Source organism: Saccoglossus kowalevskii, chromosome 14 (genome assembly GCF_978046115.1).
Source record: "Saccoglossus kowalevskii chromosome 14, keSacKowa6.1, whole genome shotgun sequence".
Taxonomy (NCBI): domain Eukaryota; kingdom Metazoa; phylum Hemichordata; class Enteropneusta; family Harrimaniidae; genus Saccoglossus; species Saccoglossus kowalevskii.
The window spans coordinates 34,039,775-34,062,590 of NC_140654.1; the positions used below are offsets into that span (position 1 = coordinate 34,039,775).

The following is a 22,816-nucleotide window of genomic DNA, read 5'->3' on the forward strand; positions in this document are numbered from 1 at the left end:
CTACATCTTGTATGAATTGCAACTCATTACATTGAATGGTAAACGGACTACATCTTGTATGAATTGCAACTCATTACATTGAATGGTAAACGGACTACATCTTGTATGAATTGCAACTCATTACATTGAATGGTAAACGGACTACATCTTGTATGAATAGCAACTCATTACATTTAATGGTAAACTGACTACATCTTGTATGACTGGCAACTCATTACATTGAATGGTAAACGGACTACATCTTGTATGAATGGCAACTCATTACATTGAATGGTAAACTGACTACATCTTGTATGAATAGCAACTCATTACATTGAATGATAAACGGACTACATCTTGTATGAATGGCAACTCATTACATTGAATGATAAACGGGCTACATCTTGTTTGTATGGTAACTCATTACATTGAATGGTAAACTGACTGCATCTTGTATGAATGGCAACTCATTACATTGAATGGTAAACGGGCTACATCTTGTATGAATAGCAACTCAATACATTGAATGATAAACTGACTACATCTTGTATGAATGGCAACTCATTACATTGAATGGTAAACTGACTACATCTTGTATGAATGGCAACTCATTACATTGAATGGTAAACTGACTACATCTTGTATGAATGGCAACTCACTACATTGAATGTTAAACCGACTACATCTTGTATGAATGGCAACTCATTACATTGAATGGTAAACGGGCTACATCTTGTTTGTATGGTAAAGCATTACATTGAATGGTAAACTGACTACATCTTGTATGAATAGCAACTCATTACATTGAATGATAAACTGACTACATCTTGTATGAATCGCAACTCATTACATTGAATGGTAAACTAACAACATCTTGTATGAATGGCAACTCACTACATTGAATGGTAAACTGACTACATCTTGTTTGTATGGTAACTCATTACATTGAATGGTAAACTGACTACATCTTGTACGAATAGCAACTCATTACATTGAATGATAAACTGACTACATCTTGTATGAATAGCAACTCATTACATTGAATTGTAAACTAACTACATCTTGTATGAATGGCAACCCATTGCATTGAATGGTAAACTGACTACATCTTGTATGAATGGCAACTCATTACATTGAATGGTAAACTGACTACATCTTGTATGAATGGCAACTCATTATATTGAATGATAAACGAGCTACATCTTGTTTGTAAGGTAACTCATTACATTGAATGGTAAACTGACTACATCTTGTATGAATGGCAACTCATTACATTGAATGGTAAACGGACTACATCTTGTATGAATGGCAACTCATTACATTGAATGGTAAACTGACTATATCTTGTATGAAAGGCAACTCATTACATTGAATGGTAAACTGACTACATCTTGTATGAATTGCAACTCATTACATTGAATGGTAAACGGACTACATCTTGTATGAATTGCAACTCATTACATTGAATGGTAAACGGACAACATCTTGTATGAAAGGCAACTCATTACATTGAATGGTAAACGGACTACATCGTGTATAAATGGCAACTCATTACATTGAATGATAAACTGACTACATCTTGTGTGTATGGCAACTCATTGCATTGAATGGTAAACTGAATATATCTTGTATGAAGGGCAACTCATTACATTGAATGGTAAACGGGCTACATCTTGTATGTATGGCAACTCATTACATTGAATGGTAAACTGACTACATCTTGTTTGTATGGTAACTCATTACATTGAATGGTAAACTGACTACATCTTGTACGAATAGCAACTCATTACATTGAATGATAAACTGACTACATCTTGTATGAATAGCAACTCATTACATTGAATTGTAAACTAACTACATCTTGTATGAATGGCAACCCATTACATTGAATGGTAAACTGACTACATCTTGTATGAATGGCAACTCATTACATTGAATGGTAAACTGACTACATCTTGTATGAATGGCAACTCATTACATTGAATGATAAACGAGCTACATCTTGTTTGTATGGTAACTCTTTACATTGAATGGTAAACCGACTACATCTTGTATGAATGGCAACTCATTACATTGAATGGTAAACTGACTACATCTTGTATGAAAGGCAACTCATTACATTGAATGGTAAACTGACTACATCTTGTATGAAAGGCAACTCATTACATTGAATGGTAAACTGACTACATCTTGTATGAAAGGCAACTCATTACATTGAATAATAAACTGACTACATCTTGTATGAAAGGCAACTCATTACATTGAATGGTAAACTGACTACATCTTGTATGAAAGGCAACTCATTACATTGAATGGTAAACTGACTACATCTTGTATGAAAGGCAACTCATTACATTGAATGGTAAACTGACTACATCTTGTTTGTATGGCAACTCATTACATTGAATGGTAAACTGACTACATCTTGTATGAATTGCAACTCATTACATTGAATGGTAAACTGACTACATCTTGTATGAATGGCAACTCATTACATTGAATGGTAAACTGACTACATCTTGTATGAAAGGCAACTCATTACATTGAATGGTAAACTGACTACATCTTGTATGAATGGCAACTCATTACATTGAATGGTAAACTGACTACATCTTGTATGAATGGCAACTCATTACATTGAATGGTAAACTGACTACATCTTGTATGAATGGCAACTCATTACATTGAATGGTGAACTGACTACATCTTGTATGAAAGGCAACTCATTACATTGAATGATAAACTGACTACATCTTGTATGAATGGCAACTCATTACATTGAATGGTAAACTGACTACATCTTGTATGAATGGCAACTCATTACATTGAATGGTAAACTGACTACATCTTGTATGAATGGCAACTCATTACATTGAATGGTAAACTGACTACATCTTGTATGAATGGCAACTCATTACATTGAATGGTAAACTGACTACATCTTGTATGAAAGGCAACTCATTACATTGAATGATAAACTGACTACATCTTGTATGAAAGGCAACTCATTACATTGAATGGTAAACCGACTACATCTTGTATGAATGGCAACTCATTACATTGAATGATAAACTGACTACATCTTGTATGAAAGGCAACTCATTACATTGAATGATAAACTGACTACATCTTGTATGAAAGGCAACTCATTACATTGAATGATAAACTGACTACATCTTGTATGAATGGCAACTCATTACATTGAATGGTAAACGGACTACATCTTGTATGAATTGCAACTCATTACATTGAATGGTAAACCGACTACATCTTGTATGAATGGCAACTCATTACATTGAATGGTAAACTGACTACATCTTGTATGAAAGGCAACTCATTACATTGAATGGTAAACTGACTACATCTTGTATGAAAGGCAACTCATTACATTGAATGGTAAACTGACTACATCTTGTATGAAAGGCAACTCATTACATTGAATAATAAACTGACTACATCTTGTATGAAAGGCAACTCATTACATTGAATGGTAAACTGACTACATCTTGTATGAAAGGCAACTCATTACATTGAATGGTAAACTGACTACATCTTGTATGAAAGGCAACTCATTACATTGAATGGTAAACTGACTACATCTTGTTTGTATGGCAACTCATTACATTGAATGGTAAACTGACTACATCTTGTATGAATTGCAACTCATTACATTGAATGGTAAACTGACTACATCTTGTATGAATGGCAACTCATTACATTGAATGGTAAACTGACTACATCTTGTATGAAAGGCAACTCATTACATTGAATGGTAAACTGACTACATCTTGTATGAATGGCAACTCATTACATTGAATGGTAAACTGACTACATCTTGTATGAATGGCAACTCATTACATTGAATGGTAAACTGACTACATCTTGTATGAACTCATAGTTGCTGTCGACATAGGAAGTAAAGTAAGCAAATAACACCGAATAAACGGCAAGGTAAAGACTATGTCTAATTATAGTAAATACGTACTGCGTGCGTGACTCGAACCAGCGCTCGCGTACGGCACCTAATCGCCTAGCTTCACGCCACTACACGTCTTCCCCTCGGCCACCGGGCATCCCCAAAAAAGGATGCTTAATAACCGAGCTTATTACGTGCAGAGAACGTGAAACCCGTCCACGCGATACGCGCCACACAGCATGGCCAGAATGCGGCAAAGGCCTTCAGATCTGGCTGTAGTAGGATGGTGAAAGTAACGGTACAGCATTTTAACAGTGAATAAGTACTGAGAAATAATTTTTAAACTCATAGTTGCTGTCGACATAGGAAGTAAAGTAAGCAAATAACACCGAATAAACGGCAAGGTAAAGACTATGTCTAATTATAGTAAATACGTACTGCGTGCGTGACTCGAACCAGCGCTCGCGTACGGCACTGTTAAAATGCTGTACCGTTACTTTCACCATCCTACTACAGCCAGATCTGAAGGCCTTTGCCGCATTCTGGCCATGCTGTGTGGCGCGTATCGCGTGGACGGGTTTCACGTTCTCTGCACGTAATAAGCTCGGTTATTAAGCATCCTTTTTTGGGGATGCCCGGTGGCCGAGGGGAAGACGTGTAGTGGCGTGAAGCTAGGCGATTAGGTGCCGTACGCGAGCGCTGGTTCGAGTCACGCACGCAGTACGTATTTACTATAATTAGACATAGTCTTTACCTTGCCGTTTATTCGGTGTTATTTGCTTACATCTTGTATGAATGGCAACTCATTACATTGAATGGTGAACTGACTACATCTTGTATGAAAGGCAACTCATTACATTGAATGATAAACTGACTACATCTTGTATGAATGGCAACTCATTACATTGAATGGTAAACTGACTACATCTTGTATGAATGGCAACTCATTACATTGAATGGTAAACTGACTACATCTTGTATGAATGGCAACTCATTACATTGAATGGTAAACTGACTACATCTTGTATGAATGGCAACTCATTACATTGAATGGTAAACTGACTACATCTTGTATGAATTGCAACTCATTACATTGAATGGTAAACCGACTACATCTTGTATGAATGGCAACTCATTACATTGAATGATAAACTGACTACATCTTGTATGAAAGGCAACTCATTACATTGAATGATAAACTGACTACATCTTGTATGAAAGGCAACTCATTACATTGAATGGTAAACCGACTACATCTTGTATGAATGGCAACTCATTACATTGAATGATAAACTGACTACATCTTGTATGAAAGGCAACTCATTACATTGAATGATAAACTGACTACATCTTGTATGAATGGCAACTCATTACATTGAATGGTAAACGGACTACATCTTGTATGAAAGGCAACTCATTACATTGAATGGTAAACTGACTACATCTTGAATGAATGGCAACTCATTACATTGAATGGTAAACTGACTACATATTGTATGAATGGCAACTCATTACATTGAATGGTAAACTGACTACATCTTGTATGAATTGCAACTCATTACATTGAATGGTAAACCGACTACATCTTGTATGAATGGCAACTCATTACATTGAATGATAAACTGACTACATCTTGTATGAAAGGCAACTCATTACATTGAATGATAAACTGACTACATCTTGTATGAAAGGCAACTCATTACATTGAATGGTAAACCGACTACATCTTGTATGAATGGCAACTCATTACATTGAATGATAAACTGACTACATCTTGTATGAAAGGCAACTCATTACATTGAATGATAAACTGACTACATCTTGTATGAAAGGCAACTCATTACATTGAATGATAAACTGACTACATCTTGTATGAATGGCAACTCATTACATTGAATGGTAAACGGACTACATCTTGTATGAATTGCAACTCATTACATTGAATGGTAAACCGACTACATCTTGTATGAATGGCAACTCATTACATTGAATGGTAAACTGACTACATCTTGTATGAAAGGCAACTCATTACATTGAATGGTAAACTGACTACATCTTGTATGAAAGGCAACTCATTACATTGAATGGTAAACTGACTACATCTTGTATGAAAGGCAACTCATTACATTGAATAATAAACTGACTACATCTTGTATGAAAGGCAACTCATTACATTGAATGGTAAACTGACTACATCTTGTATGAAAGGCAACTCATTACATTGAATGGTAAACTGACTACATCTTGTATGAAAGGCAACTCATTACATTGAATGATAAACTGACTACATCTTGTATGAAAGGCAACTCATTACATTGAATGGTAAACTGACTACATCTTGTATGAAAGGCAACTCATTACATTGAATGATAAACTGACTACATCTTGTATGAAAGGCAACTCATTACATTGAATGGTAAACTGACTACATCTTGTATGAATGGCAACTCATTACATTGAATGGTAAACTGACTACATCTTGTATGAATTGCAACTCATTACATTGAATGGTAAACTGACTACATCTTGTATGAATGGCAACTCATTACATTGAATGGTAAACTGACTACATCTTGTATGAATGGCAACTCATTACATTGAATGGTAAACTGACTACATCTTGTATGAATGGCAACTCATTACATTGAATGGTAAACTGACTACATCTTGTATGAATGGCAACTCATTACATTGAATGGTAAACTGACTACATCTTGTATGAATTGCAACTTATTACATTGAATGATAAACTGACTACATCTTGTATGAATGGCAACTCATTACATTGAATGGTAAACTGACTACATCTTGTATGAATTGCAACTCATTACATTGAATGGTAAACGGACTACATCTTGTATGAATGGCAACTCATTACATTGAATGGTAAACGGACTACATCTTGTATGAATTGCAACTCATTACATTGAATGATAAACTGACTACATCTTGTATGAAAGGCAACTCATTACATTGAATGGTAAACGGACTACATCTTGTATGAATTGCAACTCATTACATTGAATGGTAAACTGACTACATCTTGTATGAATGGCAACTCATTACATTGAATGGTAAACTGACTACATCTTGTATGAATTGCAACTCATTACATTGAATGGTAAACGGACTACATCTTGTATGAATGGCAACTCATTACATTGAATGGTAAACGGACTACATCTTGTATGAATGGCAACTCATTACATTGAATGATAAACTGACTACATCTTGTATGAATGGCAACTCATTACATTGAATGGTAAACTGACTACATCTTGTATGAATTGCAACTCATTACATTGAATGGTAAACTGACTACATCTTGTATGAATGGCAACTCATTACATTGAATGATAAACTGACTACATCTTGTATGAATGGCAACTCATTACATTGAATGGTGAACTGACTACATCTTGTATGAAAGGCAACTCATTACATTGAATGATAAACTGACTACATCTTGTATGAATGGCAACTCATTACATTGAATGGTAAACTGACTACATCTTGTATGAAAGGCAACTCATTACACTGAATGGTAAACTGACTACATCTTGTATGAATTGCAACTCATTACATTGAATGGTAAACTGACTACATCTTGTATGAATTGCAACTCATTACATTGAATGGTAAACTGACTACATCTTGTATGAATGGCAACTCATTACATTGAATGGTAAACTGACTACATCTTGTATGAATGGCAACTCATTACATTGAATGGTAAACTGACTACATCTTGTATGAATGGCAACTCATTACATTGAATGGTAAACTGACTACATCTTGTATGAATGGCAACTCATTACATTGAATGGTAAACTGACTACATCTTGTATGAATGGCAACTCATTACATTGAATGGTAAACTGACTACATCTTGTATGAATTGCAACTCATTACATTGAATGGTAAACGGGCTACATCTTGTATGAATGGCAACTCATTACATTGAATGGTAAACTGACTACATCTTGTATGAATTGCAACTCATTACATTGAATGGTAAACTGACTACATCTTGTATGAATTGCAACTCATTACATTGAATGGTAAACTGACTACATCATATGTCTATGACAGCTCATTACCATATAGACCTTGACTCGAATCCATTCGTCAGTCATAACGTGAAAACAATGCTTTGAATGAGCGGAATGGAAACGTGAAATATGAATTGAACTGTAGTTTTGATTCTTAATTTGAATCGCAAACCGCGAATATTTATTTGAATTATTGTGAACCATGACCTCATTTATAAGCTATGGTTTGAAATGTATTGAGTGAATTGAACTAAATGATGAACTATAATTTGAACTGTGAACATAGCTAGTAATGGTGTCTACACTGTTGTATATGTTTCTATGGTGTTGCCATGTATGTCATTTCTTAAATGTTGTTTTTTAGTAGTATCATGTCAAGAATTGTGTGATCTATGGTGAGTTCATATGACAAATATAGTTTTGTTTTGAAAGAACTTTGACTTCGGGCTTATATCACATACGCAGAGTTAAGCAAATGCCGACTGTTTAAAACAGATGAAATTTGGTCACGGCGTTCTTGGTTTTAAAGTTATCTTCACTAATCAGACTGAAAGGTTCTCACCAATTCTCTAAATGACAATATACTAAAAACTACACAAATGAGACTAGCTATTATAATTATGACAAGATTGATGATTATTTCACTCTTACCCAATTCGTGTCGTTTTAGAATTAAATAAAATGCACAGGGACATATAAAACTCATCCAGGGACTGACTAAGCTGCCAATGAATCCCATAAACTTTGAAAAGTGTGGCACAACTACAGCTAAAAATAGACAGAATAGGACTATGACAACGCGAAAAATCATGGCCCACACTGGAGGAAAATGTTTACGTGCCTCCCCATAACATGGTGGCAGAAACGAAAGATTCAACAAATGAATATTGTCAATTATGAAGAAGAAAAACAGTGGGTATGTGAAGAGAGCCTTAACAACCAACAATAAACTAACAATTGTGTGAATGGCGTTGTTAGGCAAATTGTAGGTGATAAATTCTTTCGTGTTGTCACCGAACGCAATGTATGGTGGGATCGAATATAACAGAAGAAAGAATGTGCAGAAGACGTAACTCAAGTTCACCATCCTGGCAAACTTTGATCTATCTCGCATACTCTCTTCAACACCCGCGATAGCAAAACTCGCTTCGAAGTTAAACAGAAGAACGCCACAGCAAGTGGTAAATGATTCAATAGTCACTCTGTGGTCTAGAGTAAATTCCCATCCCTCTTTCTTCATTTCATAGATTGAATATGCCAGAACACTTCCAAACATGGTAGACACAGCCATCACAGCTAACATACTTGACCAAGAAATTCGCGTTAATGTACGCAGAAAAATCGTTGGCAAAACTAATATAGTGGAGAGTAATGTCCACCCGAGCTCAGAAATTCCAGCTTGAGGAAATGTTTCCACCAAAATAAATCCCGAGAGTTCAAGATAAAGTGTTGCAACAGCAGTCACATAAATCAATTGTATAATTATAATCATTTTACGACCAAATCCCTTCCAGCAATCCTCTGCAATGTCGGCATAGCTGCTGCGTACTCGAACTCTTCTGACGTTTCCATCCACGTCTGTGACGTCATCATATAGACAGTATGCTAAAATCTGTTGAGAAAATACACATGATTTAATTAGGACCAAAATATACGTCATTTATTAATTGTTATATAAACAATATGTTTGTAGTTTCCCTTACAAAATCTTATAAGTCTAACCAGTAATCAGTAATCTAAAATGTAATCACTATGCAATTTTCCTGCAAATTGATTACTGCTCATTCGCACACATGATTCTTATAAACAATTTTTTTTATGGGAGAATAACGCTTACTTAGTTTGATTGATAGTCACGGTGAATAAATTATTCTGATTCTCTGCAGACAATATATAGTTGGACATGATTAGGGCTTTTAAAAATGTATTACGTGACCTATTCTGTTAATCCAACAAACAGGTGATCTTCACTAAATGTTGTGATATGTTACCTACACCTATATTTATTTGTATACCCACTGTTTTATAAAACTCAAAAAATGGATTTATTCGTTGCAATGTTTAGGTAAGAAAATTAGTGTATGTGCCCCGGGGGCAGCACCTGTTCAATACGATGACGATATGCCCCACTGGCTAATTGTCAATGCCCCCTCCCCCACATTTATCGACATATTCAAGTTAAAAATGACTGAGGATGTAAGTATGTCCTCTATTGATGAATCATAATAATTAGTATTCAACCCACCATGTAACAAGCGTTTAAAAGCTGGACAAACAGAGCACACATCACTTTGACGGGGATATTAGCAAATATAATGCAAACTTTTAAAGACAGAACCTGCATGTTATAATAACAGTTTTTTCCGGACAATGCATGAAAAAGTAGATAATAACACTGGACGAGTAAGTTGTGATGGATATGTACAGCACATCGTGTGCAGAACAATAGAATGAATAGTCCTCCTGGTAATCCTGCTAAAGTTGATATCTGATGTCAGAAGCATGTGATGCCCCATCAAAAACTTCCACTTCACGCTTCATTTCAGTCTAAATTCAATAGAAACCCAAATAACCTAATTAGGCGATGTAGTTTCAGATGATTATTTGTTTAGGTCTTTAACTGAAATAAATACTTGGCCACTAGTAAAACTGCACGATTGCTTGTAGCGAGACACCTTTCGGTGTTTTGCCCAGTGATTATGATATTATTATGATATGCATTGCTCAGTTAGCAACTGAGTGCAAACAACAACTTCATTTGTGTTACAATTACTACTGGTTTCTTGTGGTTCTGGCAATTGGTGAATAGATGGCCCAAGCGCTAGATTTATATAGTAGTGTTCTCTGAATTGGCTTTACTCAGGGGGTTGCTTGAGGTACTAGTTTTCTCAATGATGAGATTGCTTCCATCCTCCATATCACGGGCCACTAAAGAGGTACTTTGTTTGTCCCAAGATACAAGAGTCTGTGATGAGGCAGTATTTTAAATTGATTTTAAAAATCTTGGAGTCTTAATAATAACACTGCTATGGAGATGCAAAGGTTGAGTGTTGTGAGGTTCACATGCTAGAACAACAAATTGTCTAGATATTGGATGTATATCTCCTGTCGAGGCAAAACGACCACTACTACCTGTAATCCAATTGGAGCAGTGGTCAGGCGAAGGTATTCCCGTGTCCCTGGAAAAGGAAGCTTAGTAGTTGTTGGCTGTAACCCCATTAGAGCAGTGACCGGACAAAGGAATCCCTGTGTCCCTTGACAACGAAGCTTAGCAGTTGTTGGCTGTAATCCCGTTAGACCAGTGACCAGACAAAGGAATTCCTGTGTCCCTTGACAACGAAGCTTAGTAGATGCTGGCTGTAACACCATTAGAGCAGTGACCAGACGAAGATATCCCTGTGTCCCTTGATAACGAATCTTAGTAGTTGTTGGTTGTTACCCCCATTAGAGCAGTGATCAGACATTCCCGTGTCCCTGATTGTATACCCACTTTGAATATGTTTGTAGATTGTATACCCACTGTATACGTGTTTGATAAGAAAAGTAATTGGTTCGACGATGACTGCAAATATATGAAGCAACAGACCAGGAAAGCCCTAAATCAGTTTCGAAATTGTAGATCTGTTGTTAATCTTGAAAACTATATTACTCACAGAAATAATTATCGTATATTGCTAAGGGACAAAAAGAAATTATTTAACAATCTCAAAAAACGTGAACTTTACATCTCTGCAATCAATCCGAATACAAAGGAATTTTGGAATTTATTAAATAGTAAGAAAAGTGGCCCATCTACACAAATCCAACCAAGCGCATGGCATGTTTATTTTTCTCAACTCTTTACGAGTACAGATTTGAATTATGGGAATGAAAGTAACATGTTTTTAGAAGAAGTTCAAGACTATCTTGATAATTTATTAATTTTGCCAGAGTCAAATGCAGTTATTGACTATCAGATTTTAGATCAAGCATTACAATTGTGGAATTGGAACATGCCCTTAGTCGGTTAAATGCAAATAAGACAGCTGGTATTGATGGTTTATCGCCGGAAATATTTAAGCATATTCCTATGATTTTTAAACAATTACTTTTCAATACAATAATTAATACTGGTATATTCCCTCCACAATGGGTGCATGGTTTGATTATTCCTGTCTATAAGAAGGGTGAAAGAGATTCAGTTAATAACTATAGAGGTATTACATTATTGCCTTCGATTACAACAGTTTTCAGTGATAGTATATATCATCGTCTGCTTAATTGGGTGAACTTGCACTATCCTATTGTGGAAGAACAGACTGGTTTCCGTAAAAATTATTCATCAGTTGACAATCTAATCATTTTATCAACCATTATTGATCGTTATTTGTCATTAGGAAGTTAATTATACTGGGCATTTATAGATTTTGAAATGGAATTTGATAGGATTAACCACACCTTACTCTTTTATAAAGTAACAAAATCGGGAATGGGTGGCAAACTATTTAAAGTATTGAAGTCCATGTACCAAGATATCAGGGCATGTGTTCGCTCCCCAGTAGGTATTTCTGAATTGTTCAAATGTGAAGTAGGAGTCCAACAAGGCAGTGTTTTATCGCCACTCCTTTTCTCTCTCTTTGTAAATGATCTTGGCGAATCAATACAACACAGCCACGCCGGAGTTTATATAACGCCTATAAAATTATTTTATTTGTTATTTGCAGACGATTTGGCAGGTTTTAGCTCTTCCATTATGGGTTTACAACGTCTTCTGAATAGTTTGGATCTATATGTAAATAAATGGAGACTAAAAGTTAATATTGATAAATCTAAAGTAATGGTATTAAGGCGTAGGGGCAGATTGAAATCAACTGAGCAATGGTGGATTGCAGGACATAAACTAGAAGTTGTTTCTTATTATAATTATTTGGGTATAGTATTGTCGAGTTCTGGGCTTTGGAACTATGCCCAGTCTAGTTTGGCCAAAAAAGCGTCAGGATCGTTGTTTGCGATTAAGAAAAGTATTTTGCAATTTGACGGTATTGATGTAAATATTACATTTAAAATCTTTGATGGTAAAATCCTACCAATTTTAATGTACGCGAGCGAAGTCTGGGGCTTTCACAATGGCAATCAAGTTGAAATTATACAAAACAAATTCTGTCGATTTATATTGAAAGTCTATCATAATGCACCAAATTTGGCTATAAGGGGAGAGTTAGGTAGGTTCACTATTAAAACGTTTAGACTTATTAGGATTATTAAGTACTGGCTTCGCATTTTATCATTACCCTGACACAGATTGGTATATTTATGTTACATGTTTCAGTACCATGAAGCAGAAAGGGGTAAAAAGTGTTGGGTCCTGAATTTAAAAATGTTACTTCTTTCTTATGGCCTGGGTGAGGCATGGTACAACCAAGGGGTGGGGAACTCTGAATACTTTGTTAAGCTTTTCAAACAGAGATGCTTGGACATTGATATTCAAAATTGGCAAAGTGGACTCGAGCTATTTTCGAAGCTGTGCTTTTATAGAAAATTTAAATATATATTTGGTCAAGAGAATTATTTTAAAACAGTCCAAAAAGACTGTTACAGAGAAGCATTGTGTCGTTTAAGAATGTCTGCCCATTGTCTACGTATTGAAACTGATAGAAAATTCCATAATACACGCACAGAAAGAGTTTGTATTTTATGTAATACCAATTGTGTAGAGGACGAGTACCATTTTTGCATTATCTGTCTGTTTTACCAAGAGTTTACCAAGAGTTATTATTATACACTTCCCTCACCCGAAAAATTTATATCACTATTACAATTACAAAATGCAGTAATCTTGCGTAACATTTCTAAATTAATTTTTCTCGCCACAAAAAAACGTAATACAATTATTTTGGTCTGACAATTCATGTTCTTTTCATATTTTCTTGTTCTTTTTCAGTCACTGTGAAATGACATTGTCCTCTGTAACATGCTATGTAATTACAATGAGTATACCTTGAGGCCGGAGGCCTACAGTATTATGAATAAATTTATTATTATACGTGTTTGTAGGTTGTGTAACCACTGTTAAGAAGGTTGGCAAGGGGTATTCCGTAAGCTGTAAGCTATCCCCCCTTGCCCTCTACTGTTAATGTGTGAATGATCATCAAACGTGAAATATTCGGTAGAGTCAACATCGCGATTGGGGAATATTTAAACTAATCCCAACAGATTACGTAATGATGGCCAAACGTTGGCGTCAATATGACAGAATAAGATATAGGTAACCTAGGTAACAGACATAGAGCACCGATTACCGGTGCCTTGCTTTATCAGTGCATCCTTGCACGTTTATATAGTATAATAGTACGGCGCCCTCTAGTGACCAATTAGTTGAGAATTGCCTCTCTTCCTTTTTGCAAGTCTATCTCCAGCACAAGCTAATCATCATCTCCATGAGGTTCAGTCGTCATGGAAACTAATCAAGTAGTGAGTAAGTTAAATGCATCCTATCATAATTGTGTTTAAGACGGGTGTGCGGTAGATTAACTAGGATTTGGAATCAAAGTCACTTCATTATCTTGAGAACTATCCTACTAGGACTACACTCCAAATCTTATCAAGTAGTATGAAAAAATAGTCATTAGTATATAGACGAGGGCTTGATTTATCCTTGAAAATATATACTTTCTAGTATTTCAAAAATAATTAGACACGACCGAAGGATAAACACGACAATTAATTTTAGAGGTAAGTCTTGTGTTACTTAACAATGTTAAAGATCAATAAATAAATATCAATTAATACCTCAAGATTTGAAATTACAGTGGCTTTAAATATTGTGTTTTGATTCCCATATGTGAAGTGAGTACAATGGAAGCATGATAACAATCAACTATGTTACGATATATCACTGTATAAGCCAGCTTGATGCATGGCATACCGTTGTACAATGTTACGATATATCACTGTATAACACAGCTTGATGTATGGCATACCGTTGTACAATGTTACGATATATCACTGTATAAGACAGCTTGATGCATGGCATACCGTTGTACAATGTTACGATATATCACTGTATAAGACAGCTTGATGTATGGCATACCGTTGTACAATGTTACGATATATCACTGTATAAGACAGCTTGATGCATGGCATACCGTTGTACAATGTTACGATATATCACTGTATAAGACAGCTTGATGGATGGCATACCGTTGTACAATGTTACGATATATCACTGTATAAGACAGCTTGATGCATGGCATACCGTTGTACAATGTTACGATATATCACTGTATAAGACAGCTTGATGGATGGCATACCGTTGTACAATGTTACGATATATCATTGTATAAGACAGCTTGATGCATGGCATACCGTTGTACAATGTTACGATATATCACTGTATAAGACAGCTTGATGCATGGCATACCGTTGTACAATGTTACGATATATCACTGTATAAGACAGCTTGATGCATGGCATACCGTTGTACAATGTTACGATATATCACTGTATAAGACAGCTTGATGTATGGCATACCGTTGTACAATGTTACGATATATCACTGTACAAGACAGCTTGATGCATGGCATACCGTTGTACAATGTTACGATATATCACTGTATAAGACAGCTTGATGCATGGCATACCGTTGTACAATGTTACGATATATCACTGTATAAGACAGCTTGATGTATGGCATACCGTTGTACAATGTTACGATATATCACTGTATAAGACAGCTTGATGCATGGCATACCGTTGTACAATGTTACGATATATCACTGTATAAGACAGCTTGATGCATGGCATACCGTTGTACAATGTTACGATATATCACTGTATAAGACAGCTTGATGCATGGCATACCGTTGTACAATGTTACGATATATCACTGTATAAGACAGCTTGATGCATGGCATACCGTTGTACAATGTTACGATATATCACTGTATAAGACAGCTTGATGCATGGCATACCGTTGTACAATGTTTACACTATGCTCATTTTACACTAGCAGTTCAAACACAATATTAAAAACCAACGTATTTACTTATAGGCACAGTAGTGTGGCCATCTCTCAAATCATGTGTTGTAACCGTATTCATGTAAATAACGCACTTACTTTACTTGTATAGTTGTCAATTATACAGGCAGTTATGAATATGACCGTTGACGCAATAAGCCCGCCCTCCCTGACGGCGTACGGTATAGTTATAATGCCCACACCAAAGACACAGTTACATATATTCCAAGCAGCTTGTAGTACCGATCCGTCTCCTGAAAAAAACAATTTGGTAATAATTATAATATATCATGTCATTTGTTATTGGCCTTGCAATTACCAAATGTTAGATTAAGTCGACAGGTAATTTAATTTTGTTTATTTTCAATCTACTGAGAGTGTACTGAACACTCTTTGTGTGTGGGATATACGTGATTAGCACGTTAACGCATAAATACAGTGAACACTGCGTGTAATCACGGAATTACGTGCACAATGCTTTGTAAACAACATTAATTTTGCAAATCTATGCACAGATATCAAGAGATCGAATCACTACAAACACTTCTGGGATGTAGATACTTTTAAGCGACGTGATACATTCAGTGGGTCAATCGATGTCCATTAATTTGAAATTCTCCTACAAATCAAATACTGACCAGATTCGCTGTGAAGAGGGCGTTAGTATAGATTTCATACATTAAAAAATTGCTTTTAATGTTAGAAATCGAATATATGCGTCGACACCGACTTGTCTGGCGACTGAGTAATCAATATAACAAGTTCGACTACGGTAATTATTGGCCCAAGCCATTCCAGTAAAAGACACTTCGTCAGATCCAATGAGTATTGTAAAAAACACTGACTTATCGATTTGTCGTAAATCAAAAATAATGTAGGTTATTCTAGACGCGATGTGACAATTTGCGATAGTATGGCACGTGAATTATTCAACCTGATTTGAAATGATCCCATCAGACTTGTAATGATCAACGTGAATTGAAATGACCCAAGCCCAATCGTGCCCTCATAGCCACAAAGTAAACACTGTTTACATCGTTATGCTCCCATAGCCACAAAGTAAACACTGTTTACATCGTTATGCTTTCATAGCCACAAAGTAAACACTGTTTACATCGTTATGCTTCCATACCCACAAACTAAACACTGTTTACATCGTTATGCTTCCATAGCACAAACTAAACACTGTTTACATCGTTATGCTTCCATACCCACAAACTAAACACTGTTTTCATCGTTATGCTTCCATACCCACAAACTAAACACTGTTTACATCGTTATGCTTCCATACCCACAAACTAAACACTGTTTACATCGTTATGCTTCCATACCCACAAACTAAACACTGTTTTCATCGTTATGCTTCCATACCCACAAACTAAACACTGTTTACATCGTTATGCTTCCATAGCCACAAAGTAAACACTGTTTACATCGTTATGCTTCCATAGCCACAAAGTAAACACTGTTTACATCGTTATGATTCCATACCCACAAACTAAACACTGTTTACATCGTTATGCTTCCATAGCCACAAAGTAAACACTGTTTACATCGTTATGCTTCCATACCCACAAACTAAACACTGTTTACATCGTTATGCTTCCATAGCCACAAAGTAAACACTGTTTACATCGTTATGCTTCCATACCAACAAACTAAACACTGTTTACATCGTTATGCTTCCATACCAACAAACTAAACACTGTTTACATCGTTATGCTTCCATACCCACAAAGTAAACACTGTTTACATCGTTATGCTTCCATACCCAAAAACTAAACACTGTTTACATCGTTATGCTTCCATGCCCACAAACTAAACACTGTTTACATCGTTATGCTTCCATACCCACAAACTAAACACTGTTTACATCGTTATGCTTCCATACCCACAAAGTAAACACTGTTTACATCGTTATGCTTCAATACCCACAATCTAAACACTGTTAACATCGTTATGCTTCCATAGCCACAAACTAAACACTGTTTACATCGTTATGCTTCCATACCCAAAAACTAAACACTGTTTACATCGTTATGCTTCCATACCCACAAACTAAACACTGTTAACATCGGTATGCTTCCATAGCACAAACTAAACACTGTTTATTCGTTATGCTTCCATACCCACAAACTAAACACTGTTAACATCGGTATGCTTCCATAGCCACAAACTAAACACTGTTTACATCGTTATGCTTCCACACCCACAAACTAAACACTATTTACATCGTTATGCTTCCATACCCACAAACTAAACACTGTTTTCATCGTTATGCTTCCATACCCACAAACTAAACACTGTTTACATCGTTATGCTTCCATAGCCACAAAGTAAACACTGTTTACATCGTTATGCTTCCATAGCCACAAAGTAAACACTGTTTACATCGTTATGGTTCCATACCCACAAACTAAACACTGTTTACATCGTTATGCTTCCATACCAACAAACTAAACACTGTTTAATCGTTATGCTTCCATACCCACAAAGTAAACACTGTTTACATCGTTATGCTTCCATACCCACAAACTAAACACTGTTTACATCGTTATGCTTCCATGCCCACAAACTAAACACTGTTTACATCGTTCTGCTTCCATACCCACAAACTAAACACTGTTTACATCGTTATGCTTCCATACCCACAAAGTAAACACTGTTTACATCGTTATGCTTCAATACCCACAATATAAACACTGTTAACATCGTTATGCTTCCATAGCCACAAACTAAACACTGTTTACATCGTTATGCTTCCATACTCACAAACTAAACATTGTTTACATCGTTTTGCTTCCATAGCACAAACTAAACACTGTTTACATCGTTATGCTTCCATAGCCACAAACTAAACACTGTTTGCATCGTGTTGCTTCCATACCCACAAACTAAACACTGTTAACATCGGTATGCTTCCATAGCACAAACTAAACACTGTTAACATCGGTATGCTTCCATACCCACAAACTAAACATTGTTTACATCGTTTTGCTTCCATAGCACAAACTAAACACTGTTAACATCGGTATGCTTCCATACCCACAAACTAAACACTGTTTACATCGTGTTGCTTCCATACCCACAAACTAGACACTGTTTACATCGGTTTGCTTCCATAGCCACAAACTAAACACTGTTAACATCGGTATGCTTCCATACCCACAAACTAAACACTGTTTACATCGTTATGCTTCCATAGCCACAAACTAAACACTGTTTACATCGGTATGCTACCATAGCCACAAACTAGACACTGTTTACATCGTTATGCTTCCATATCACAAACTAAACACTGTTTACATCGTTGTGCTTCCATAGCCACAAACTAAACACTGTTAACATCGGTATGCTTCCATAGCCACAAACTAAACACTGTTTACATCGTTATGCTTCCATAGCCACAAACTAAACACTGTTTACATCGTTATGCTTCCATAGCCACAAAGTAAACACTGTTTACATCGTTTTGCTTCCATAGCCACAAAGTAAACACTGTTTACATTGTTATGCTTCCATAGCCTCAAAGTAAACACTGTTTGTATCTCTGTACTTCCATAGTCACCACTGAACAATAACGGTAGCTGCAAAATATGGTTTATCTTCGAGTTATATTGCCGTCATCTCGTCGAGCAAAGGCGCTCAACTCTTTTCACGGCTTACTCATTTGTAAATGCACATTTTTGAGGAGAACGTTGCTAGTTTTATTTAGTTTTGAAAATGAATTGTTTACCATGCTACAACATGAACAGACCGTGCATTCGGAGAATAAATGAAAAATTTCATCAGTTTCGTCCTCGACGAACATTTCGTACTCCATATGGAGTTAAATACACGAAAGAACGAATCTTATTTGTTGGTTACTTAGATTACATATGCTGACTTACTCCAGAAGTATTGGCAATAAATTAATAGTCGCTAGAATTTCGTGGAAGTGTTCACCAACGTGGCTATATTGTAAGGTATATGCAAAGGAATGTAGTCGTTACATTGATCAGATTGAATGCTACAAATTCAATAACTTTGAACCGATTGTCTAATATTTTCAATAATATGTCAGAAAACGGAATATATTGTATCTCATATGCTGTACACAATTTGTTGTTTTAACGTGATCCACTGAAACCTTAATAATGTGTGGGTAGAATACGAGCCGCACACATATGTCACAAGTAATTGATGATTTAATCAGTGGTTTACAATCATCTTGTTCCAATCATATTTCAATCATGTATGTTGTTTCAACTCATCGTTGAAAGTCTATAAATATATCAACCAGTGGAGATAAATAAGTAAAACATACCTTCATTTGCAATAGGGTGCTCTTTTTTGCCAGCCGTTCCTTTAACATCTCCGTTATTAAGTGTCAGAATCCGTGATTTTTCCGTGAAATTTGACATTTCTACGAACATAGACTTTTCTTCTGTCTCCATGGTCTCCTGTAGTCTCCGATGGTCTCTCTGCTGTTATGAGAACAACTAGTGTTAATGACCTCGTTTCAAACTACCTATTAGAAATTAAAATGCTTTAACGTGATTGGTTTATTTCAGTTTAGATGTACGTAGCCAATCACGAGTAGCGCATGAGATTGTATGATTGGACATGACAGTTCTTTTGCACGTAAGAAATACGATTTGATACGGAGGTAAGAAATCAAGAACTCTTAATCTACTTTTAGGCTTGCATCTTAGAAATATGCCTCTTGGCGCTACTAAGTTGTGTATTACGAATATATCAACAATATAGTAAATATATATGAGACAACCGCTTCTTCTCGTAATTCCAGTCATGTTGTGTACATCACAACTGTATGTTAGAACCTTATAAATGTTCCAATCATTCATGCATGAATACATGATAGTTGCTAAAATTAAGAGGGGGATTTAGTTTCTTGGAATCATAGCGCGCCCGAAAACAGCAATTTTTACGACCGTCTTTGAAACTACTGAACAAACGCTAGTAAATTGACAATCCCGTACGCCAACGCTTCGGAGACATGTACCACTACAAGATAATCAACGCTTAATCACGAGAAAGGCAAAATAGAAAACCACTGCAATTGACGTATTGTCAGTTCGGTGAATATCACAGTAATGAGTTGACGACAGGTTAGATTGCTGCCTCAAGGAGCGTTTACTGAACCATGAATGTGCTAGCTAACAAAACGAAGGCACGTGTGGTATTACTGATCAGAGAATCATACGAATTGTCACCCAACAGAATGCGTGTGTCTGCTACAGGCAAGTCACCGACAAGTTGATCTTGAAGACCTGCAGTTGCTACGAAGCAGAACGACAAGCGTCATACGGCACAGATTTTACCACCTCGCAAACCCATAATGGTTTCTGTCTCAGTGAGGTCGTACATAATAATATAATTTTTGCAAATATTTAGACATCAAGGACAATCCAAACTTTTAATTTGCAATAGTCAAAGTCTGTTATTTTGATTTTGATAAAACATGTCTGTACTTTTTATGTCACTGTTTATTCAACGAAACAACACTGACTAAAAATAGTGCAGCAATATGGTCTCAACAATAGCAATTAAAAATAATTTTATTTTGAAAACCTAACAATTAGAATAACATCTGAATCATTAAGCAAATAAATAAATTTAGATTTACTATTAAATTTTACACGCGTTGTGTACGTCTTTATGAGACTCATATCGAACATGACGTGGCGCGACGACCAACGCGCTTTAAAGAACTTTTCCTTATATTTCCTAATTTATTTATTCTGTGTAATTCATTATATCAGATTCGTAAACATTTTATTTTCACTTGTATTATACTCACACTAGTATTGTATTCCTGCTGTGGTTGTTGTGGGTTCGAATACCTGCTTTTGCCAAATATTTTCATTAGTAATGATATAATTAATACAACTGTAGCAATTACACTCTGCATATGAATACAACTGTAGCAATTACACTCTGCATATGAAAACAACTGTAGCAATTACATTTTACATATGAATATAACTGTTGCAATTACACTCTGCACATGAATACAACTGTAGCAATTACACTATGCATATGAATATAACTGTAGCAATTACACTCTACATATGAATACAACTGTAGCAATTACACTCTACATATGAATACAACTGTAGCAATTACATTTTACATATGAATATAACTGTAGCAATTACACTCTACATATGAATACAACTGTAGCAATTACACTCTGCATATGAATACAACTGTAGCAATTACATTCTACATATGAATACAACTGTAGCAATTACACTCTGCATATGAATATAACTGGAGCAATTACAATCTAAATATGAATATAACTGTAGCAATTACACTCTACATATGAATACAACTGTAGCAATTACACTCTACATATGAATACAACTGTAGCTATTACACTCTGCATATGAATACAACTGTAGCAATTACATTCTACATATGAATACAACTGTAGCAATTACACTCTACATATGAATACAACTGTAGCAATTACACTCTGCATTTGAATACAACTGTAGCAATTCCACTCTACATATGAATACAACTGTAGCAATTACATTCTAGATATGAATACAACTGTAGCAATTACATTCTAGATATGAATACAACTGTAGCAATTACATTCTAGAATGAATATAACTGTAGCAATTACACTCTGCATATGAATACAACTGTAGCAATTACACTCTTCATATGAATACAACTGTGGCAATTACACTCTGCATATGAATACAACTGTAGCAATTTCATTCTAGATATGAATACAACTGTAGCAATTACATTCTAGATATGAATACAACTGTAGCAATTACATTCTAGATATGAATACAACTGTAGCAATTACATTCTAGATATGAATACAACTGTAGCAATTACATTCTATAT

General features: G+C 35.6%; 1 protein-coding gene across 1 annotated transcript; it reads right to left on the reverse strand.

Moving 5' to 3' along the window:
- Positions 1 to 8,485: 8,485 nt before the first annotated feature.
- LOC100373237 (vesicular inhibitory amino acid transporter-like) lies at positions 8,486 to 20,400 on the reverse strand. The gene is made up of 3 exons (XM_085507747.1): positions 20,250 to 20,400; positions 16,043 to 16,197; positions 8,486 to 9,559 (listed from the first exon to the last, which is right to left on the reverse strand). Exons 1-3 carry the CDS (start codon positions 20,377 to 20,379, stop codon positions 8,486 to 8,488), a joined length of 1,359 nt encoding a protein of 452 aa, XP_085363873.1. The 5' UTR covers positions 20,380 to 20,400.
- Positions 20,401 to 22,816: the final 2,416 nt, after the last annotated feature.

What these genes read in the sequence shown, in the direction of transcription:
- LOC100373237 (XM_085507747.1), bottom strand. Translation starts at nt 20,379, where the DNA reads ATGGAGACAGAAGAAAAGTCTATGTTCGTAGAAATGTCAAATTTCACG. An exon ending in GCACCCTATTGCAAATGAAG is followed by an intron (nt 16,198 to 20,249) that starts GTATGTTTTACT and finishes TGTTTTTTTCAG; the next exon opens with GAGACGGATCGGTACTACAA. An exon ending in TTGACAACTATACAAGTAAA is followed by an intron (nt 9,560 to 16,042) that starts GTAAGTGCGTTA and finishes TTTTCTCAACAG; the next exon opens with ATTTTAGCATACTGTCTATA.